The following is a 23,728-nucleotide window of genomic DNA, read 5'->3' as shown; positions in this document are numbered from 1 at the left end:
AGAGCTATGTGTACTTCCTTCCCATACATAGGGGAAAGTGGTTTTAAACTTGGGCTAAAGAGGTCAGTGCTTGGAATGAACTAGTTCACTGAACTAGCTGAAAAGTCTCTGAACTACACGTGAAAGTAGTTCCCATAATTGCTGGGTGAATTAGTGGTCACTTAAGTAATTTTCCGGATTGAACTTCAATTCATCTTCATTCCATTCCCCACCTGCCCTGCAGAAGGCCAAGACTCTTACTTTTCTTTCAAAAAGAAGTCAATTGGAGTTGGAAAGCAAAGCGTGGAGGCAGCTTTTTATGACTTAATAGGCTGGAGGGGGGAAATAATTTTTTTTATTCATTCCCCACCCCAAAAAACGAGGTGCGTCCTATGGGCCGGTGCGTCCTATAGGACGAAAAATACGGTAACTTGAACTGAACTAGTTCCTTCTTGTATAGCGGGAACCTGAACTAGATCCCTTTTTAAATTAGCTTTCTGAACACTTGAAGGGGTACATGGGCAAAAGAAAATCACTCTGCTAGGCATACACCATTTTAGATGATACCAACGATGATGCAATAGCAACATTTTTGTATGTGAAATTGCCATCATATTGTGGTGTTTGAGTTAATGATCAATATCTGAATAGACAATAGTAAACATCAACTTTCTGGCAGCTTATGGTTGGCATCACAATACAGATGCACATATACATCCAGCCTACATTTTCAATTTCCAGCCCAGCAAAGGAATATGCATGCAAAACCTGCTTGTGGCTACATCTCTGTTTTGTTGGGCTAGGTAACAGTGCAGAACTCAAATGCAACATAGCTTTTAAAGAATACCACACACATGGAAGCTTCTTACTTTGGTTGTGCCAAGCAGCCTGGTGCTACAATACTGCAACTTGCATCATCACTCTGCAGGTTTGTGAGTTCTACCATGTTGATCATCACATCATTTGTATGACCTGGAAGTTTGGGGAGAGAAGAGAGTATCTTCTCCGCTAGGTTGTCACCATGATGTCCAACTGCTCCTGAAAAAGAATAATCCATTGACTTAGCAAAAGGTTTATTACATGAGCATTCAGAACAAAACAAAATCATATGACTGTGTACACAAGAAGAACAGCTGAACAATGTCAATATTAAAATGGCAAAGAAAGTGAATTTTAGAAGTTGACCATTTGGAAGACAGGTATTCAAACAAAGATCACCATAACTGTATAAAATGAATTCACACTCTATTCACATAGAGGAAAAACAGTAAACTAGATCCCGGTGTTTAGATCTCTTATATACAACCATGATTTGACAGTAATTGTAAAGCTGGTTAAATCCTGGCAGATGTGCACATGTCGCAGAAGTATGTTTACACTTTAACTGGCATCTCAAAGGTTTATTAACTTGGGATGGATTTGAAATAGTCTACGGTCTCCAAGACTGCCTTGGCAAGCCACTTGGATTCTTCCATAATGTTATCACTACTGCCTCTTTCAAGGAAGATGGGAATTATGCCCTCTCTTAAAGTGATACTAACCACCTCCAGGGATCCTACTGAAAGCTCATCCCTTGAAGATTTCACCAGCCAGGAAGAGCAGGAACCCAAAGAATAAGATGTTTCAACCCTTTAAATCACTTGCCAACCTGCTCAAGTTACACAAGCTGAAAAGTATCCCTAACAGCATAACCAGACAGTGTTTAGGGGCACCTGTCTCCAACTCTTTAAAGAACCACAATATCCAAGTTAGAGTAAATGCAAACTATTAAATCAACAAACTGTAATACCTTGGTCAAGCTTGACTCAATGGGCTTATAATCAGGCATGGCCAAACTTGTACCTCCAGCTGTTTTGGGACTACAACTCCCATCATCCCTAGCTAACAGAACCAGTGGTCAGGGATGATGGGAATTGTAGTCCCAAAACAGCTGGAGGGACAAGTTTGGCCATGCCTGGCTTATATAGTAGCCCAAACTTGATCAGATAGGAACTATCCATGACAACGAAGTCATTGCCAGTTCACTCACCGGCATATAACCCTCCCTTACTCCAGTACAGAAAACCAGATTTAAAGTGTTTCCTAACACATGTGTTTGGCGATTTCATTTGAGGCAGGTGCTGCTCCAGCCAAAGTGGCCCTGGTGTTTATGCTGAAATCTAGGAGCCTTAGAACACTCATTTAAGACTGCCTCCACCAAGTCAGGCATGTTAGTGGTTCCGTTCAGAAGTTCCTACAGTAACATACAAAGGTTAGTATTCTTGTAACTAAGGGGAACAGCTTCAAGAAGAAACAAACTGTTAATCCCTCAAACATCTTACCTGTCAAATCTAATGTCCTGTCCACAAAGATGACAGAAGCTTTTTGCTGTGCAGTTTTCCTTCTGGTCTTAGCCTGGGCATAATTTGCCAGATCCCCTGCAATTATCTTACTTATTGTCCCAACAGCAAAACATTCCTCCCGCACACTGAGGTACTCAAACAAGCTGTTGAAATCAGACACCAAGGACCTGATCTGAAGCTGCAACTCTGAAGGCAGAGATGAAAAATCAACATCACTCAAGTGGGAAATTTTCTTCTTCTCCGGTCTAGCTTTATTGATCCGAGTCAAATCCTCAGCCATCAAGGGGAAAAACAAGGAGAAGGCAGGTGCTACAAAGAGATGAGGTGAGATGGGTGCCAGGAACAAAGGGGCATGTTGAACCTCTGCAGTGTAGTTCATGTTTCCCATCCACTGGCAGAGCTTCTCTTCAAACTGTTCAAAGACCACCCGGCCGACACCTTCAACCTCTGTAGTGCCAGGGGCATTGTGGGCCTGCAAGTGCACTGCATGGCTGACAGCTGTGAAAACCACGCAGTACTGGAAGTTGCTGAGAGTGACAATGTCACGGATGATGTCCACCGTTCTGCCTTTCAGCAAGCTGCCCACCACAAAGACAGCTTTGGGCTGGTCCGCGCCTCCAGATTCAAAGCTGGAAAACTCCTTGACGTTGATCGCCCCGGCCTGCAGCAACCTCCCGGCTCCTCCACACGCCCAGTGAAGGCTTTCGGCACAAGCAGGGTCCATGAACACAACAGCTCGCTTCGCCTTGGCAAACACCTGCCCCCAGGCTTGCTGGCAGAACTGCGACATCCCAGCAGGGGCTGTGGGAGAGGAGGAGGAGGAGGTGGTGGAGGAGGAAGACATCGTGGGAGAGGATTGCTGGGGTCCCCCTGGCACTTCTCAGTGGGTACCACTCCAGACGTGGGGCGGCAAGGGGTGTCAGTGAGGCAAAAGTGAAAAGAAGCCCTTTGCTATGTGTTGAAGCGGGAAGCGCACCTCCGAGGCCCGTCAGGCGGCGCGGGATACTTAAATCAGGCACATCCTAAGCCACTCCGGCACTTCATAAGCGGGTAGCGGAGTTGACAGCACCGCCGGCCTCTACAATCCGCACACGCCTATCTTTGAAGCGGTCGCGCGGATGCGACGTCATCTTCCAGCTCCCGAATTCAATTGGCCGGTCTGGGCGACCTGGAGGCGGGGCGCTGTTTCGGGCGTTTGTAAGAACGAAGCTCTTTGGCTGGCAAATGCCCCTCTCACGTGAGGGCGGAAGTTCGCCTGCCAACCCGGAAGAGCCGAGGAGGCTGAATGGAGCCTGGGCAACGTGTAGCGGGGCGGGACCTTTGAGGGTTGTGCCGGGCGTTTCTCCTACTGTTTTCTTCTACTGTTCTGTCACGTTCGCCTTATTATTATTTTTTTAAATGACGGTTTCGAAAGACAAAATAGTATTCGGTGGTGTTTTGATGTCCTAGTCATAGCAATTGTAGTAGTAATAGCAACAGCACACCCAAGACTAGCTACAATCTTGTCGGCTCGCATAATTGTCTCATCAGATTTAATAAGTTAAACAATATATTGTTGAATGTCATAAAAGCTGGAAGCCTGAATTCTGTAGAGACTTGTCATAGTTGCACTGATTAATTGTGCGGGGAGGGTGGAGGGTGAAGGTTTAACAGGAAAATAATCTGAGAGTTTGAGTTGTAGAGGGGAAAGGGTTGAAACTAGTTATTTTTAATTAATGGGTAAGGTTGAAATCCTAGCTGTACCTAACTTCGCATAAGCACCATTGAGTTTGGTGGGGCTTTGTTCTGAGTGAACAGGTTTAGGTTTGTAGCTTCATTTAAAACATTTATTACCCATTTTTCATTGCAAATGCAGTCCTATAACAGGTTGCAATTAAAACTAATCCACCTGCTTGGTAACATTGACTTAATAAGCAAGTCAGATAAATTGCAGCCAGCCAGCAATAAGATAATCATAGATCATGATCCTTTTTGTAATCCATGGAATAAGAGGAGAGTGCTGTTGTACTCAGGTCCTGTTCACAAGCATTTTCTACACGAGACGGGATGGTGAATCAACCTTTGTTCTAATCCAACAGTACTGTCAGGTAGAAGTCCTTGAACATATTTAAATAAGCATGTGAGTGTTATGAACAACTAACTTCAGCAAAAAAAGGTGTGCAATTCTTAAACCAGCCCTCTACAAAAGTCCACACAATCCAGACTACAAACTACAAAGCACAGCAGGAACAACAAAATGCTGAGATGTACTTCTGCATCTGTTATTCAAGATGACTTGAGTAAATGGAAAAAGAAGCTATAACTAGCTAATCTATTCTGGGGGGAAACCTGTTTTCAAAAGTCATTAATGCAAGTCCCTCTCATAGGCATGATTTCATTTGAATCACTATTCATTCACCAGGCCAAACCATTTTAATGCCAGGAACAACATCATGTGAAGTGGTAGCAGATAGAGTATAAGTATATGCAAATTGTTTTCCCCCTCCCCACTGAGTGACTTAAATAAATTTATCAACCTGGATGCCTCCCTAAACAAATGGTCTTGATATAAAGGCAGGCCTGAAAGCTAGCACCTCTTATTTTAGAAATAATTGCTAATGCTGATTAAAGGAGCTGACTTCTCTTCACTAGGCCAACTCTACCACAAGCTGAAGACACTGAGGAAAAAGACCAAAGGGACGTACAGAATGGAAGGTTGGTAAAGGTTATGTTTAAAGGCACAGGGGATTATAGAATCAAATTAAGTTGTTTAAATGGGTGGAAAAGGGAAGATCCCAGTGGCTTACGTTGTACCGTCTCTGAGAGCACTTAGAGGGCATAAAACAGCATTCTAATACCCTAGAAATAGGAAATGCCACTCTAATTAGGTAGTGAGAAATCTGACTGGTACATCAAAACAAAACTACCTTAAGAATAAAAAGTGCTTTGCAGTAACAGTCCCCCCAATCCAATCATATGCCTCAAATCACACCCCCTTTTTGCAAGAGGAGAACGAATTAAAATTGGATAAAAAATACTATCTTTAAGCTTCTGGTTTATTTTAAGTCCCTTCCACGGGGCACCTTCAAGTAGATACACACACCTTTGAGAAACGGGTGAGGCGTTTGAGTGGATTGAGAATGCATCTCACGTGCGTTTGTGTGAGACAAGTGCATTAAATCCTCTGGACTGCACGCATCTGACTACAGCACTGACTTTGTAGCTACTTTGTAATTGTGGTTTCAACACTGCTGCGTGTCACAGCTACCCTCAGTGGGGCGGATAAAGTAGTGCTGGCGTGCAGGTGTTGCTGCTCAGGGACATCCGTTTTTTGGGGGGAGGATCTCCTCAGTTTCCCTGTGCACTCTTGTCCTGGGCAAGGAAACTCCGCTGAGCTCAGCAGGGCTTACTTCAGAGTAAGCACGCTTAGGGCTGCCAGAGAAAGGCTTTCAGGAGGAAAGCGGCGCCCACCGACGGGGCCCAGGCCTGCCCCTTCCCGAGCGTGTCAGTCGCGCAGCGGCGCGGAGGGGAAGTGCAGGCCGAGGCGCCGTCGCGCTTGCCGCCGCCGCTCGGCTTCTCCGGGGGCGGGGGAGAGAGAGAGAGAGATAGAGGCAGCCATTGTTGTTGTCCTTCCTATTGCCGCCGTCAAGAATCAAAAGCGGTCGAGGTTGGAGGGTGGGGGCGCACTGCGGGACTCGCCTCAGCGAAGCGCAACCGGGCCTTCCTCGTGCAGAATCAGCAGCAGCAGCCATGTCGGCCGGCGGCGAAGTGGAGAGGCTGGCGGCGGACCTGAGCGGGGCCGGCGCCGGGGATGAGGAGGAGGAGTGGCTCTATGGCGGTACGAAGCTTCTCTCAAACCCCACCACCACCACCCTCTTTCCTTTCTTCAAGCTGCTCCCCACGCCGCCATTATGCTGCTTGCCGGGCCGCCCCTCCTCGGGTTTCGGCCGGCGGGAAACGCTAGGCCCTGCCCCGCAGCGTGTCCGTTGCCAGGCCGCAGCCGGGGCCTGCTCTTTCCGCGGCCGGCTTTTCGGGCTCCCAAAGGACCGGGAGGCCTCTGGGAAGGAGGCGGGTTGCCCTTTGCAGCGCGGCACCTTCCCCTGCCCGCCTTTATGCCGTTTGCCCGTCTCCTTAAGGGAGGCTCGGTAGGCCCCGCTGTGGGTTGGAAATGCCCCATGGGTTGGAAAGCGAATAGGCACACCGGGCCCCATCGTACATTCACCGGGGGAGAGTTAAGCCCCGCTGAACTTGCGCATGCATATGGGGTTTTTTTAAGCTGCCGAGAGGGGGCCCCTGGATGTAGTTGGGGTGCCTTGTTGTGAATCGATTTGGGTCTTGGTGAAAAACGAAATAAGCCACGGTCTGATTCGAGGCCTCCTGCTTTGGTGGGAGACTCCTCCCTGACTCTCCATAGCCCTGGGTTTTGTTTTTTTAATACTCCGCCCACCAGCTTTTTAATACGCTTTAACTCGACCACCACAATATCGAGACACTTCCTTTCTCTCTGGAGTTGGCCGAGGCCTTTGCACCCGTAGCGATTTTTGAACATTTTGTTGTTATTAGTGGTAAGGTAAATCAGGAATACTGGGGGAGTTGGAAGGCTGCCAGCAGCAATGCACCAACCTGTTTTGGTCCTTTGCCTGCCTTCCTGCCTGAGAGACATGGGGAAGCCCAAGGTGTTCAGAAATACATTTATTGAGTTTGTTTCTAAACATAACAAAGATAGTAAGGAGAAAGTAGACAGTTAAGGCACAAACAGTATGTCATTATGCTGAGGCTGAGTCGTTAAATTTGTATACCACCCTTATTCCATCGATCTAGGGGCAGTTCACAACAGAAATATACAAGATAAAAACACAAGATACATAATAAAACAAGAACACCCCTCCCTCTAGGTTGCTGCTTTACTGGAGGCATGTGTCCCTGTGTGTTTAAGGGACAAGGTTACAGCTTGCAAGGAAAAGGCAGGAAGCAGGTTACAACTCACTAAAGAAAAAGTACAAAGAAAACACAGCTCACATCTGTTGGTGCAGAATCAATACCATACATAAGCAAATAAACAAACAGATTATTGGTGGGGCAGGGGGGAGTTGTCCACTGGAACTTATTGTCCAGGTGCTACACAAATTGCCCATGCTACTGCAAGAAACCCCAAGTTATGCCACCTCTTACATGGAATTGCTGTATGCACTTCAGCAGAGATGGGAATATATATATATATGTGTGTGTGGACATCACAGCAACTCTTAAGGTTTTAGGGTTGATAACCTTCTAACAGCTATGTTTAGAACTGCCATGATGAGATTTGAATCACCATCAAGTTGGATTCTTTGAAATTTTGTTGAACATCTTGTCATGAATGCTCTGTTTTGTATTTTGCCCATAGAAGTGGTTTTGCATTATAATTGCAACACAAGTGATAGGTGTGCTGTAACTTTCACAGCTTCATAACATGCAGATTTAACAAATAAAATTTCCCCTGGTAATCAAACAATGGGAGAAGATTTGCCTGTTGACATTGTGCCTGTCATGCATTTTTAAAAAGTACAGAAGATGCTAGGTAAGAAAGAAGACAGTAAAGCTAAGTTGCACTAAGAAGTGAGATAGGTTTACTCTACTTGATTTCAGAAAAGTAAGCTTTTCCTGATAGCAAAACATTTGAAGTAAGGGGAAGTAAGTTATAATGGGATAACATTCTGTCTCCATTATAATAATAAAAGACTTTCTCCAGTTAAGCAAAAATTTCACTAATCTCTGTACACAAAAAGTTTATCTTTGAATATATGTGAGTAATCCCAGTTTGGAATCTTGGGGAACATCTTTAGTGTTTTATGTAATTATTATAGGATTTGAAATCTAAACACCAATACACTGTTAAAACTCGTAACCATGGAAACTATTTGGTACAATTTAGAATTGGAGCCTTATAAAACTTAAAAACTTTGAACCTATTATGAATTCATGTGTAGAAGGACTAGTAAAAAGGGAGACAATCCTGACTGCAGATAACACATGATTTGAGAAATGCAGCTGGAATATTTAGAAATGGAATCTCTGCATTTTGTATAAAATGAAAACTGGAAATTTGTGAGGGATTCTTGTTTGTACTATTGCAGTCAGAGATAATTTTGAGGTAGTATTTTTTCTTCTTGTTGCTATTTGCAGATGAAAATGAAGATGAGAAACCTGAGGAAACACCTGGCAAGTAGGTATTCTTTTATTTGTGTGTATCGTTGTAGCATTGAGTGTGAAATGTTTTGAAAATACATGAATTTATTATTATTTGTTGAAGAGCTACTATATGATACAATACGCCACACTAATCCACTGAGCCTCCACTGGTCTAATCCACTGAGCCTCTTGGGCTTGCCAGTTGGAAGGTCAGTGGTTCAAATCCCTGCAACGGGGTGAGCTCCCGTTGCTCTGTCCCAGCTCCTGCCAACCTAGCAGATCAAAAGCACCCCAGTGCAAGTAGATAAATAGGTACCGTACCACTGTGGTGGGAAGGTAAATGGCGCTTCTGTGTGCTCTGGATTATGGTGTTCCATTGCACCAGAAGCGGTTTAGTCATGCTGGCCACATGACCCGGAAAGCTGTCTGTGAGATGAGTGCTGCAACCCCATAGTCGCCTTTGACTGGACCAGGGGTCCTTTACCTTTTTTCTCAGCCTATCCCATCTCGCAGGGCTGTGAGAATATTATGTAGAAGCAGAAGGACCATGTACACTATCCTTGAGGAAGGATGGGATATTAAAGGTAAAGGTAAAGGTACCCCTGCCCGTACGGGCCAGTCTTGCCAGACTCTGGGGTTGTGCGCCCATCTCACTCAAGAGGCCAGGGGCCAGCGCTGTCCGGAGACACTTCCGGGTCACGTGGCCAGCGTGACATCGCTGCTCTGGCGAGCCAGAGCCACACACGGAAACGCCGTTTACCTTCCCACTGGTAAGCGGTCCCTATTTATCTACTTACACCCGGAGGTGCTTTCGAACTGCTAGGTTGGCAGGCGCTGGGACCGAGCAGCGGGAGCGCACCCCGCCGCAGGGATTCGAACCGCCAACCTTTCGATCGGCAAGTCCTAGGCGCTGAGGCTTTAACCCACAGCGCCACCTGCGTCCCGCAGGATGGGATATTAATGCAGTATTAAATAAACATACAGATTTTTATGGAACGCTATTTCATCCATCCATGATATAACAACAAGTACATAACCCATTTTAAGTGGAACTCATTTTCTTATACATATTAACACCTCATAACTTTGTTAATGTTTTTTATTATGATTATTTTTAAGTGCTCAACCTCCAACTGGAAATGAAGAAGAAGCCGCTGCTGAAAATGGTGTCGTGAAAACGGTGATTGAAACCAATTATTTGATGTACTTGGATTCTGAACAAACTGCTTGTGGTGACTAATGAACTCAAGTCAATGTATTTTTTTGCAGGATGTTATTATCCAACATTCAGTTAAGTCAACCCAGGTGCTAAATGATTTGAAAAATCCAAAGCTTGATAGTGCGGCTTCTGGAATTAGGATCATCTTTGAAAGCCCATCCAATAAGTTAGCTTCACTGTCCTCTTCCTTCCCCCCCTTCCTTTTCCACAATGGTGTTGAACATCAGTCAAAAACTGGTACAGCGTTATGAATAGATTTAACATGATTGCAAAAACAATTTAGTTCAGTAGGAGTTTGTTTGTTTCACCGAGTCATGTGATTGCATTTAACTAATGCTGAAATACTTGCCTTGTTACTGAAAAACAACAAAACAAACTACCTGATACAGACAGTCTTCATACTACATGCACATAACACAGCCCCAATGGCTGTTTGTTGTGAAGAATGGTAGTTTTAGGAGAGACCAGCCGGGTAGATAAGTAGTATTTTAGCCCTTGTCCCAATACCTGTTTTTTTTTCTGTTGCATAGGAGCAAAAATAAATCTGGTGGAGTAAGGGCTGAGCAACCCCTCCTCACCTGCCATATCTCTGCTCATAGTGGATCTTGCCTGAAGCTGGTTTTCTCTGGGAAAAAATGCTGATAGGACTGTGCTACATTGCATTTGTGTCTGATATATAAATTGGTGCCATTTCATTTTTGAGACTGTACTGTGAATGATTCATGGATTATTAGTACTATTATTTAAGGGGGGAGATTAAAATAATATTTCCAAAGCTAGCAGTATCAGTGAATAATTTGTCCAACTTTGTGAAGGAGTGGCTGGTTAGCTTTCTAATGCATTTGATAGCATTTTTGGTTGATGCCAGCCAGTATTTTCAATGGATACTATGGACATATGCACAAGTATTTCAGACTTATTTTTATTATCGTGTTATTTCTCATGCAGCTCTAGTTAGAAAACCTTAATAGTGAGGATGCTTGTGTCCACATCCATTGTAAGTCAGTGGCAGAGCCCATATTGACTTCAGTGGTGCACCATAGTAGTACATATGAAAAGGTCCTGCGGTTGTGAAATGAGCCAGATTTCCTCCTCTTTCTCTCTTGAGTGTTTATCCTCAACACTCAGTTTTCTGCCTAGCTTTTTATTTTTTGGAAGTCTTAAATGATATAAATATTACCCAGATATGAAAAAAGCAGTAACATTATTTTTTATTTTGAAATAATTGTAGTGAAAGTACTCTATTGAATGATAGTCTGCCATTGTTGGTCACTTACTTACATTGAATGTAATTTGTAACTGTGATCTTTTTTCTTGTAGAAAGCAACAGAGGCCGAGGATGACAGTGATAGTGATAGTGATGATGATGAAGACGATGTTCAGGTCACAATAGGAGATATCAAAACAGGAGCACCACAATATGGGTAAGCTGTCTGCAGTGATGTGGGGCAGATTATCCTATGCAGATTACTCTAGTTTGCATTGGAAACCCATATCACTGGTTGGTTGCTTGCTTGCTTGCTTGCTTGCTTGCTTGCTTGCTTGCTTGCTTGCTTGCTGGAGGGCTCAGCATCTGACTTCCATGACACAATGAATCTGATCTAAGGCAGGCAAGTGAATATTCACTTCCCTTGTCAAACTGTAGCAAGGAAGCGTGTAAGTTTGTAACACTTTTTGTTTTTTTTGTTTTTCAACCATCTGGTCATGTGTTTGATCAAGCCAGTTTCATTTTTGATGAACTAATCACACGTGGGCATTTTATAAGTAACATACAAAGCTTAAAATAAAAAGTTTTTTCCCTTTCGGTACTTTGCCAGGTTGACTAATTAAAAAGTAACACAATCCAACTGATTCTAGATAATACAGCTTTATAACGCAACATCTTGGTTTTTCATAATATTGAAAGTCAGCGCTTATGCTGCAGATGCTTTGAAACACATGATTCAAAATGGGAATATGGTGCCAGCATGTTCCTCAAATTCTGAGGGGTTTTTTTGTGGCATGGATAATGTGCTTACAAAATATTAGGCTTTGTTTCATGTGCAAATAATGGGTGCTAAAGTTGGCAGCTGTCAACCTTCCTTTTTCCACTTAATAATACAAACATTATTTTTTAGGTATGGAGCAGCCCCAGTGAATCTCAATATCAAGACAGGAGGACGATCTTACGGATCTTCTGGTAAGCGTCTTCTGTGCTATCAAAATTAAAAAATAGAAGAAAAAAATCAGCATTCTGTACTGACTATCCCAATCATTATTGTACAGCAAGAAATTAGAAAAACATTGAAAATGAATGCATTTATGTACAACTGCAAAGTTATTAATTATATCATTGCAAGAATTTTTTTCTCAACAATATTAGGTAGGTTCCCAGGGTACCTATTGAATGTCTTTCTTCCCCCTGTATCTGTAGTTATTTCATTGTTTTCAATTATTTGTCAGGCTTATAAACACAGATACAGTGGTGCCCCGCAAGACGAACGCCTCGCAAGACGAAAAACCCGCTAGACGAAAGGGTTTTCCGTTTTGGAGGCGCTTCGCAAAACGAATTTCCCTATGGGCTTGCTTTGCAAGAAGAAAGCCCATAGGGACATCTCCGGGGACCTCTTTTAAATGCTTTGTCCCCCCTGCCTGCCTTCCCGGGGGCTTTTAAATCGCCCCGGGACTGTCCTGGGGCGATTTAAAAGCCCCCGGACGGCTTTTGAAGGCAGGCGGGGGGGAGCAAAGACTTTTGCTGCGTTTCTCCGCTCTCCCGGGAAGGCAGGCGGGGGGAAGCAAAGACTTTCGCCCCCCGCCAGCCTTCAGAAGAGGTCGGGGGACAGACTGTCCCCGGACCTGGTCTGAAGGCGGTTTCCATAGGAACACATTAACTGATTTTTAATGCATTCCTATGGGAAACCGTGCTTCGCAAGACAAAAAACTCACAAGACGAAAAGACTTGCGGAACGAATTAATTTCGTCTTGCGAGGCACCACTGTATGCTTTAATTCTGGATGTAGAATTGTTAATAGTGTGATGGCTTTTACGATAATATTTTGACACTTCTTTGTAGGGGCAAAAGTGAAAGGAGTTGATCTGGATGCACCAGGAAGTATTAATGGTGTTCCACTATTAGAAGTTGATTTGGATTCCTTTGAGGATAAACCTTGGAGAAAGCCAGGTAACAAATTTTGCTGTTTGAATTTTTATCACTGTAGAAGCTTGTCAGTGAGATTGTATAAAAATGTGGGTTTTCGATGTAGCAAATTAGAACTTAAGCCATTAGTCAACTAGAAAGTAGGGTGATCACTATTGCTCAGAACCCAATGAACACAATTAATGAATAAGAAGTTGTGTTGTTAATTTCTTAAATCAATGTGGAATAAACCCTTACTTAAATAAATGAATTTTCATGTAGAAGAATATGCCTGTGCATCTTTTAAATCATCGTATCCACAGAGCAGTCCTCTTAACTGCATAGGTGTCTCTTGAGCATCTGCTTGGAGTTTTCTGCTTTGCTGCAGTTGTTCTTTGCTAGATTATGTACCATTTGGTCAAGTGCCCTCTCCCTTGTACTGCAGTTAATTAATTGTCACTGCTGGTAGCTAATACGTGCTGCAGGGGGGAGTAGAAAACACCCCCTTTTAGAATGGTTTTCAGATATGTTTCATTTAAAAACCAACAGCTTAGTGGAGGACTGGGTTATTTCCCTTCCTCTCTGCCAGTTGAGTTGTAACTTTTAGACTGTTTGTGTTTTATCCCTCTTCAGGTGCTGATCTCTCAGATTATTTCAATTATGGGTTTAATGAAGACACCTGGAAAGCATACTGTGAAAAACAAAAGAGAATACGAATGGGACTTGAAATTTTACCTGTTACCTCAACGACAAATAAAATTACGGTAATGAATAGACTCTCTGATTACCAAATTATGGAAATGCTTTTCCTTCTGAAGTTGGAATAGCACTGTATCCGCAGTGAGTGTTAGAAGTCTTTGTGTGGTTCAAAGTACATACCTACCTTCTTTCCTCTTCCTGTCACCCAGAAGTTTTGCTCCATTTCTTTGTTGGCCTTTGTGTTGATAGTGTGGAACCACCAAGCTACAACTAGCTTGTAACCTGTTGTTAGTTGTATTGTAGCCCATCAGTCCATAATGTGGTGTTTTAATGGGCAATGTGTTATTTAACTTAGGCCGAAGACATTGCTATGGAAGTAACGCCAGGGGCAGAGATTCCAGATGGCACATACAATCTTTTTAAGGTGAATGTTGGTAAACTTTCCTTAGTCACTCTAATCACTGTTTGCCATACCATTTCCAAGGTCTGAATCTAAGCACAAGTGGGCGTAGCTGTTTTCCCCAAGTGTTTTGATGTATACTCCAGATGTGCTGCATGTAGAACCCTGTAATTTACCTTTGCTGCTGCAAGCCTGTGACTTGATGGCCTAATGTACTAATGATTGCTATGGCAGTTCCTTAATTCCTTGTATGCTGCATCCCTTTAGTCAGATGAGTTTCTAGTTTATGGCAGTGTCGATGTTTAATGTGTTTTTATTTTCTGTGCAGTATTCCAGTGAGAAAACATGCTGGAGAATGATCAGAACCAATTGAATGGATGGCTTCTCTTGTGCCCCCCCCTCTCTCTTACTGATATCAGGAATGATCCACTTCTGTATTATTGGGGGGAGAGCAATTTACTCCCTCATAGATAACTATAAAGCTGGCAGTAAGGATAGAGGAACATTTATTTTGGCTGGTGTTGGCAGACAGCTGTCACTGACCCTTTCACTCTGATGTGCATGGATAGCTCCAGGGAGGGAACAGTTTTATTAGCCTTAAAAGATACTGGGAAGCAGCAAGAACATTGACTGATTCTGAAGTTAGAACCTAGACATGGGATTTTGCCTTTCCCCTGCCATACATTCATGTAGAAGGACTCACAGGCAATGCGGTGTTTATCTCTTTCCTGCATGAAGTGTGTGAGTTTTCTGTCCTCTTGAGATCTCTGTGCTGTGTGGAGAACTTGGGGGAGGAGAGGAGCCTTGCTTCGTGCTGGATAAATGGTAGGAGGTCTCCATTGGCAACTGCGTTTGTGGACACCTGAGTGTAAAAACTTTATATTAAGGAAAGACATGGTGTGAGATGATGAGTAGGTTCCTGGTGCCAAGGAACCAATATGTTTTTTGGAAAAATGGCTTCAAGATTGATGGGGGTGCTTTGTTTTTCCAGAATGCATATGTGAGTACAGTTGAATAGAATGTGTAAGCTCATGCAAGCTCTTTGTTTCTTAAAGTGAAAGTTGGAACTATACAATTCCCTTTCTTTAAAACACTTTCATTTAGGTTGGGCCAATAGGGGCCAGGTGGAGGAGGTTTCAGCCCAAGGGCAACCAGTTACCAATCGCTTTTTATGCACAGTTGTCTAATATTAGTTTTACTATATAAATAAGAATGCCTGATCAACGTGCATACTATATGCCTGCAGGTAAATTTGAGTAGATATTCTGGATTGGATTCACCAGCCAAGATTTCCATTCTTTATTAGCGTTCAGTATTCCAATTCTGGGTACAGCAGACCTAATTGATGTCTAATCTAGACAAGGCTGATGTAATACTAATCATTTGAAGTTTGCTCTTTCCTAGTTGGTTTGTCTCTTATTTTTTATTGTATCCTTTAAAGGACCTCAGGGTGGCATTAAGCCTAGCAACAATTCTAAGAGGTAGTGACTTTCACGGCCACTTTGCAAACTTAATATTTAAATCTGGATTTGAACTTTGGGTTCCCACATTCAAACTCAGAGCTCCGACTACTGCACTGCAATATCAGACTTTGAATGCTCCTGGTTTAAAATTCTGTGGTCTAGTGGTGCTTTTCACTAACATCTGGTGAGAATTTGAAGGCTAGTTGTGCTTTGCTGCCTTCAAATAGGGGGAGATCTTTGGGGAATACATTAGCCTTTTGGTGATAGTACGGATGCCCAGATTGGAGAGTTTTAACAGTCCAGTTGGCTCTGCTCTCTGAGACTACTTGATTGCATTGGAGTGGTATGTTGGTGACTTTTCTGAGCATGGAGCTGTGAAAATGGATGTGGTTTACCCAACCTGGCCTGCTCTTTGGCAATTTATACAGTCATAATTAGCTGTACAACACCACAATGTTCTCTTTGCCTAAATAAAGGGATACATTATTGCCACATATATAGCAGTAATTATTTGTTGCCTCAAGCAAGTAGCTAAGAGCACCCTGCTCTATTGTAAAAAGAAAGGGTTTTGATTCCTGTCTCTGCTTAATTTGTATGTTAAGTTTTGTTTACTTGAAGAAGAATTTTCTTAGCAAATGGGAGGCATTTTTTTAATGACACAGTTCATGTGCAGGACAGTCTGCATGAAGACTAGTCTAGATTATTACAGTCCTTGTTCAATGGCTTGGAATTCTTAAATTTATAGTGACACAATCGTTCTGTAGCCTTGTTCCTTTCTGATGTTGAAGATTGGCATGATTATCTGAAAGGAGATGATCACATTTAATGAGACTACAATTACTGTGGCATCTGTGTTTTGCTTTTTGCTCCAGATGCCATGAAGAACTGCTTTTCCACGGTGGACACCATATGAGTTTGTTTTGCTTTTGTTCTGGTAGAAACCTAGATGTTCAAACTTTTCAAAAGTTCACCATACTATAATTTTCAGTTTCTGTCCCTCTCCCACATTGAAGAAGTATGCTTTACAGAAAATCTTATGTAGGCTGCAGCAAAATAATACAAACATTTTTGGCATTCAGAGAGTCACTTTATGCTCATTCATCAAACATGTCCAGTGGATTTTTTTTTTATTTCTCACTTGTTCTCTTGTGATTTATCTGATCTTCATGCTGTAGCACAAACTATTTTTGAAACTCCTCCAGATTGAAAGAAGGTTTATCACAGGCTTGTGTGGGCGACACAGGCTCTTTTGGGTACATGGAACTAGTTGCAACAGTCTTTGAATCCAGGCCATAATTTTCCTGTGCAAGATCTGCTAAGATGAGCAGCCATAATTCCTTAAGAGTTTTGTTCTTCAGCCCTGTACTTAAGCATCTTGACTTAAGTGCTTGACTTAAAGATGCTTCCTCTCCCCACCCCACCCCCAATACATTAGACAGTGCTAATGAAGATACTTTATTCTGAAGGTGCAGCAGGGAAGAACTGGAAACATGGAGAAAGAAATGCCACTTCCACCAACCAAAACTGAGTTTACTTCTCCCCCTCCCTTATTCAAGACAGGCATCCCATCAAACAGGTCAGTTGGATATTTTCAAACTGCCATAGAGAGAAAATACCTTCTAGTTGTTACCATTCTCTTAAACTAAATAAAAGTTTGCTATCCTTGTCTCAAATCTTAACCTTTTTTCATATTTTAGTTTGCAATCCTAGATGTATTTGAAGTGTGTGGAATTTTACCATGAAAAGTTAAAGGGATTTAATTATATTTTAGCATGATCAGTAGTAAGAATGTGGATTTTTAAGTCCCTGTTTAAAGCATCTGTGCTAGGTAAGTACAGATAATGAGCTGGACTACATGATGAAATCACTGACAGGAGCAAGCTGCTTTCCTTGTCCTTCCTCCACAAGGACTAGACTGGAAGCTTTTGTTTCATTTCCCCATTAATTGTATCTTATCAGCAGCATGCTCACCTACACAATGCCTTAAGTATAGCTTGTTCAAAATAAGCCAAATTCAGACCATAGTTTGTGAAACGGTTTTGTTTCAACAAACAGTAGTTAAGATTAACCAGTTTAGGGTTTGAACAAGGCTTGCTATATATTTTCTTGAAAGCACTGTAGTAACCCACAGGTGGTATTTCTATTTTAATGTTTTGCTTAATGTTTTACTCTATTCTACTGTGTTTTGATACTATGTACTGACTTTTTGCTTGTGATTTATGATTGTAAATCTGTGTGTAATGCTTAGGGATTTTGTTAATCGATCTATCAAAGGATGAATGAACATTATTCAGTCATGATTAATAAAATATAGAAATTTCTTCCTTGACTGCACTAGCTGTGTGCGTCAAAGGCTAGCTTTGGCTCATGCCAATTGGTGATAAACTCTGGCTTATCATGATATCCAAACTGGGCGAAGGGTTGGTTCGAATATTAAAACCTAACCATGGTTTGGCGTTCCATGAATGAACCCTGTACTTGCCTGTTTCCTTTGCTTAATAGCTTCCTCGTTTGGGCACGGGCCAGGAACATACACCTGACCCACCATTAGCCCTATTATCGCTGGAAAGTGACACAAAGTCAGGGGTTAAACACAATAACTTAGTGTTCTTTTTCTTGATAGCAGCATTAACGGCTGTGCCTCATCAATGGAAAGCCAGATCAGAGTCCCCAGTAGAGACCTGGATAATTAAGTCTGGGACATGGGGCTTCTCAGATCACCTTACGCAGAGAAGGAAAGGGGTCAAAAAGGGATAGATTGAGGAGGTTTTGTTTCTGCTCTTCTCTTCCATAAATAAGGGACAACAATATGTCTCCTATGTGGAAAGGCCAATTGGGGGTTCATTGAAAGTGGGGTAATGCCTGAGGAAAAGAAAGACCTAGAAAATTTATCTCACCAGAAACAGCGCCTCTTCTCAGTCACAGCCGAGCACTGCAGCCAGAAAAACAAGTTCAGGTGTTGGGAAGTGGCAGGACCGATATGGGAGGGCTGAATCGCCGGAACTAAGGTAAGAAGTTAAAAGGGACATGGTCCTTTTTGAATTACAATGTTAATTTTACTCATTGGTTGCATGTGTTTAGGCAAGGCTGCTGTAGAATAGTATTCTGGACTTTAGTGTATGCCCAGATTTTGCAGCACAAACCCCTACCCTTAATTCCAAAGTATAAATGTAGTGGGTAATAATAGCCACACTTCTTACATAGAGCAAAAGTGCTAAATCTTAGAGTGCAGTGATATTTGGGGATTAATACTATCAAAACCAGGTAGGTTTTGTTCTTCTCAATATAATAATCATTTGGTAACAGGAAAGCAGAAATAGGGCAAGCTTCACATCAGAATAGCAGGCTTCATATGCTGCTAACAAACAGAATACAAACTAGTTTGTAAACTGTGTGTGCCTGTGTATCCCTGTCTTTCCATTGTGGAACGCAAGGAGGACACCTATCCAGTACTTGCCAGACTCATACCTTTAGATAGCTGGTGGCCTCGCATCCCTTCATTGAACACCGTAGCACCATACTTTTAGAGAATCAGTTTGTGAAATTACAAAGTAATTCTTTGCAGACAGGATGAACCTCCCAACCCTTAACTTCCAGCACTTTTAACAATAACAGCTTTTGTGACAGTTGCCACAATAGTAGGTATATAGTTCTACTTCTCTCCAAAAAGGTTGTTGATTACTTGCTCATTGCCTCCAGCTAGATGAAGTGTATGTGTCATTTCTGTCAGTCTTCAGGCACTGATATTTTGTGTTTTGATTTGTTTGGCTATTTAATCTACATGTTGCAGACCCTGTATTAACTTTGTTTTCCCACCTAGTTCCTAAGTATAAAATTTTAAACCAGTATTTTTAGTGGTTTCTGATTTGTACTCATTCAAGGGTCCACAAACTTTGCTTGGCTTGATCACTTCTTCAAGGAGCAGGATCTTGGCACTGACCTTCCACTATAACTCTGAAACTTTAAGTGATTTCCAGGACAATCCCTTTGCCCCAGACCTCTTGAAGCTGGGGTTCGGTGGTGAGGCAGGGATCATCATCACAGTTAAACAGTGCTTCTGAGATACTTAGGGCTCTGTTGGATTCACTACAGTCGCAGCACAAAATAGGCTTGTAGAAATATTGTTGTCTGCTGGTTTTGGACACAATTTGTTGTCTTTTACCTTATTGTCCAAACTTTTCCCCAACTCCAAGGTTGAAAGGAAGGTTGGACGTCACTGTGCTTGCCAGAGGATGGTAGAATACTGATCATGCTGAGTGAAATTGTGGACCCGTGTCAGTGTAGTTCATATTATGTTTGAATGTTGAAGCCTTTTAAGTACAGATTAGGGGCCCTAATTTTCTGGTGTATAGTCTGCCTCTGTATGCTTGCTGCTACCCTCTTCCTATTGCTAATGATCAATGCAGCTTCATCTTTCTCCTAACCATTATTTTCTGTTTTTTCAGAGCAGGTTACACTATTAAAGATTTAACACCCTAAAAGGTTGTGTTTGTCTTCTGCTTTTAGTTTGCCTGCTTCGTGTTCCCTTGAATTACTGTTGAAGATTTCGAGGCTTTTCTTAGGTTATGTTCTCATCAGCTGTTTGTAAATTTTGGCTCCTTTGTAACTAGTGTAGAATTCATTCATCCATATATTTATCATCTGGTAGTTAATGTTTGACTTAGCTGTGTTTTGTTTTAACAATATTAAAGTTGTTGACTGTTGTTGCCGGACTATTTCACTTCTGTAGCTACAGGCACTGTGCAGGGATAGAAAAATGTCAATTCTTAAAGGGGAAAGCTGGGGTGTTCCCTTCCCTTAAAAGTTAATCTGGAAATGATGATGATGATAGAAGATTTATTGCTTGCCGTTCACCACAAGGTCCCAGGACAGGTCTCAACAATGTAAAATACAATATTAAAAACAGTTTAAAAGAGATTATGCAAATGGCGTGTTACAATAAGCTATCCACATTTTCAACCCCCTTCTGAGCTCGGCCACAAATTTTGACTGTCCTCTCAGCCACATGAATATTGGGAGGTAAGAGTAACTCTTGAGAGCTAGCTTTTGTATGCTGGCTTTGTGTCATACTTGGAGAGGGAATACTCTGGTTTGACGTTAACTCGCTTTGTTTGGATGAGATGCAACCTTAAAATCTATGGGAGTCTTGCCATTTACTTCAGTAGGATATGAATGGTAATACTTTGTCTAGAAACCACGAACAGAAAAAAGTTGAGGTCTGCTTCCCTTTGGGGTGCACGTTACAGAAGATTTGGAAACATGCCTGTCAGAAGGATTTATAGTTGAGGCATCACTGCCTGTTCAAGAATTGATCTTCTCTTCTTAGGGCAAAGAACTATAATTCCTAGCCAATATTATTGCCTATCTAAGGATTGAGAGTACAGTAGAGGTCAACAACATATGACTCCAAAGCTGAATCTGCCTTGTTGGGGAGATCCAGCTTTCAGCCTGAATGCAGGAGGTGCAGAGAGCAGTAACAACATGTATTCCACTTGTTGATGGAGAACCTGGCTCTCACAAGTTGTATACTACTAGTTGACTACCAGAGTTTCAGTTGTTGGATAGGTGCCTTGCTTTAATATATGTGATGCACAGCGTGAATAGTTCATCAGTACCTTCTTAGTCATGAAATCTTTTATTTTAAGTAATCTTCTGAAACTTGAGCTTCTATTACCTCCACCTGTAATTTCAAGGTTTTTTTCTTCAATAGAAAAGCAAGTATATGCTAGGTTTGAATAGATGCCTCTTATGGTCTAAACCACAGCTCCAGTTGCTCAGTCCCAGCTCCTGCCCACCTAGCAGTTCGAAAGCACGTCAAAGTACAAGTAGATAAATAGGTACCGCTCCAGCGGGAAGGTAAACAGCATTTCCATGTGCTTCTCTGGTTCGCCAGAAGTGGCTTAGTCATGCTGGCCACATGACCTGGAAGCTGTACGCCGGCTACCTCGGCCAGTAAAGTGAGATGAGCGCCGCAACCCCAGAGTCGTCCACGACTGGACCTAATGGTCAGGGGTACCTTTACCTTTTTATTTCCTCTTCATATTGCTAATTCTCAGTCATACTGCTGTTATAGAATTTTATATTTAAACAGAAGTACAGTATGTTTCTTCTTGGGGGATGACACATCAACTATTGAGATGATCTTGCTGCCTTTAATAAACAAAGAAGCAGAAAAAAACCCCAGCTGATTATCCTTGTTGAGTAATAGCCTTTTGAAATGTATACACAAGGAGTTTGAAAGTCTTGAAATGCGTTCCCGCAGGTCTTGCTCTGGTCCTGTGTGTCAGTGTAACAGTTCCCTTTTATATTTATTTTCAGAAGGCTTTCTGGTACAATAGATGTGATTGGACAGACGATCACGATAAGCCGAGTAGAAGGAAGGCGGCGTGCAAATGAAAACAGCAACATACAGGTTTCCTTTTTCCCTCTTACATATGCGTATTGGGTACAACAAGACTGATTTTGCTTTCACCTTAGCTTCAGTTTAAAGAACTGAACATGTGATACATATAATATTTGATATGCAAAAGGAGTGAGCAAAAAGAAAGCATATATTTGATTAAGCCACTTGTCAAGAAATTGGAGAGAATTGCAGCTTGAAAGAACCCAGTGGCTTGTATCCAATGTAACCATCCCATCAGTGTAAGGATTTACACTTGTGCAATGGGACATCTTCTCCCCCCTCCCCCACACATCCACTAAATCTGTTCTTGGAGTTCCCCCAACACTAAGGAACAGATTTCGGAAGGGTGTGGGGTATGCACTGGAAAGAAGGGGGAGAATCCTATTGTTCTAGTGGAAAACTTTGCACTGACAAGACAATTCTTAGTACTGCATTGGTTACAATCCCCGCGACGGGGTGCGCTCCCGTTGCTCAGTCCCTGCTGCCAACCTAGCAGTTCAAAAGCACCTCAAAGTGCAAGTAGATAAATAGGTACCACTCCGGCAGGAAGGTAAACAGCATTTCCATGTGCTTCTCTGGTTCGCCAGAAGTGGCTTACTCATGCTGGCCACATGACCTGGAAGCTGTTCGTCGGCTCCCTCAGCCAATAAAGCGAGATGTGCGCCGCAACCCCAGAGTCGGTCACGACTGGACCTAATGGTCAGTGGTCCCTTTACCTTTTTATGCAATGAGTGCTCTTAGGGTGTTATAGTCATCAGCATGCTTTACCGCTAATGCAACATAGAATTGAGGGTATTGTTTGGGCCCAGGCATGCTCACACTCGTGTGTTGTCAAAGTTTCACCTTGTATCTTCTCATTTCAAGTGAGCATACATTTAGAAGTGTTTGTTAGAGAGTGGGAGATCAAAATGCATAGGATATTCCAGCAACGACCTGTATTATCCTTTTAATCTTCAGAGTATTCACTGGGAAATTTCTCCTGTTTCTGTTGGAAGGCAAATGCACGTTTCTTCGTTTCAGAAAAAAACTTTACTTAATCTGTAAATTAGGGGAAAATATGTATCCCCCCCTTTTCAAAAGAAAATTGTAATGTTGGTTTGGTTTTGTAGGTTCTTTCTGAACGCCCCAGTGCCGACGTGGACAACAGTTTTACCAAGCCCCCTCCGTTTTTTCCTCCAGGAGCTCCTCCCACCCATCTTCCACCGCCTCCTTTTCTTCCGCCACCTCCATCTGTCAGTACTGCTCCCCCTCTGATTCCTCCTCCAGGTAAAAAAAAAAGATGCAGAAAGGGGGGGAAAAACCACAATTAGCAGTGTTTCTATTTAGATAGCTAAAGTTGTTGTCAGGGTGTGTTTTATATATTTATCTATAATTGGGATTTGATGTTTTTCTGGCCAGTAAAAGATTTGCAATTTGCTTGACAACTTCCAAGAGTTACCTTGGCTTCACATGGTCCTTTCTTATGAAGGGTTTTTCACATCTTTTCCTCATCTTTCCTTCGAAGGCATTTTTCTTCATTATTTGCATTTTCTTCTCCACGGGTGAAGATCCTCTTACTTCACTGACGTTGCATTCAACTACAATTTGCTTCATGTAAGGGCTGGTGACTTGTGGCCTCCAGGCAGAATTGGATCAAAGGAAGGATGCCAGCTGGTGAAGGAGCAGGGCGGTAGAAATGCTGGCCATGCTCCCATCACTGCTTTAAATTAAAGTGAAGCAATTGAGATGTAAAGTTTCCGCTGATTTTTAAACCTTTGCATAGGCCAACTGCAAACCTAAATGCTATTCGGTCACCTGTGAAAATGAAATGCATTATGAATCATTTCGCTTACATTAAATCTTAAGCTGTTTTATGACATATACTGTTTTTATTCAAAACATAATTACAAATATTTTGTAACCCAATATATTTGTAAATAGTGGGGAAACGAGTTGAAAATTGCATCAGCATTATGGTA

The 23,728-nt window shown here is 42.4% G+C and overlaps 2 protein-coding genes across 6 annotated transcripts in view; one reads left to right on the top strand and one right to left on the bottom strand.

The window, feature by feature from the left end:
- Positions 1 to 3,459, bottom strand: part of SCFD2 (sec1 family domain containing 2) — a 152,223-nt gene extending 148,764 nt beyond the window's left edge. Inside the window, exons 1-2 of one of the 2 annotated variants that reach the window (XM_083755685.1) lie at positions 2,301 to 3,459; positions 849 to 1,017 (exon numbers count right to left, since the gene is read on the bottom strand). In XM_083755685.1, coding sequence (XP_083611811.1) covers positions 849 to 1,017; positions 2,301 to 3,165 — 1,034 coding nt within the window. In that variant the 5' untranslated portion in view covers positions 3,166 to 3,459. The remainder of the gene's footprint in view (positions 1 to 848; positions 1,018 to 2,300) is intronic. The other variant, XM_083755686.1, reaches the window with a different exon arrangement.
- Positions 3,460 to 5,360: 1,901 nt separating this feature from the next.
- Positions 5,361 to 23,728, top strand: part of FIP1L1 (factor interacting with PAPOLA and CPSF1) — a 38,229-nt gene continuing 19,861 nt past the window's right edge. For 2 of the 4 annotated variants that reach the window (XM_083755735.1, XM_083755734.1), the window contains exons 1-12: positions 5,361 to 6,138; positions 8,466 to 8,505; positions 9,591 to 9,651; positions 11,011 to 11,114; positions 11,808 to 11,869; positions 12,743 to 12,850; positions 13,439 to 13,569; positions 13,860 to 13,928; positions 16,834 to 16,943; positions 18,268 to 18,375; positions 21,686 to 21,779; positions 22,880 to 23,036. In XM_083755735.1, coding sequence (XP_083611861.1) covers positions 6,051 to 6,138; positions 8,466 to 8,505; positions 9,591 to 9,651; positions 11,011 to 11,114; positions 11,808 to 11,869; positions 12,743 to 12,850; positions 13,439 to 13,569; positions 13,860 to 13,928; positions 16,834 to 16,943; positions 18,268 to 18,375; positions 21,686 to 21,779; positions 22,880 to 23,036 — 1,132 coding nt within the window. In that variant the 5' untranslated portion in view covers positions 5,361 to 6,050. The remainder of the gene's footprint in view (positions 6,139 to 8,465; positions 8,506 to 9,590; positions 9,652 to 11,010; positions 11,115 to 11,807; positions 11,870 to 12,742; positions 12,851 to 13,438; positions 13,570 to 13,859; positions 13,929 to 16,833; positions 16,944 to 18,267; positions 18,376 to 21,685; positions 21,780 to 22,879; positions 23,037 to 23,728) is intronic. The other 2 variants (XM_083755737.1, XM_083755736.1) reach the window with 1 other exon arrangement.

The sequence above is a fragment of the Podarcis gaigeae genome (assembly GCF_964106915.1).
Source record: "Podarcis gaigeae genome assembly, chromosome: 9".
Lineage (NCBI taxonomy): Eukaryota > Metazoa > Chordata > Lepidosauria > Squamata > Lacertidae > Podarcis > Podarcis gaigeae.
Note: the sequence above shows the minus strand (reverse complement) of the source record. Positions and strands in the feature narration are given on the sequence as shown.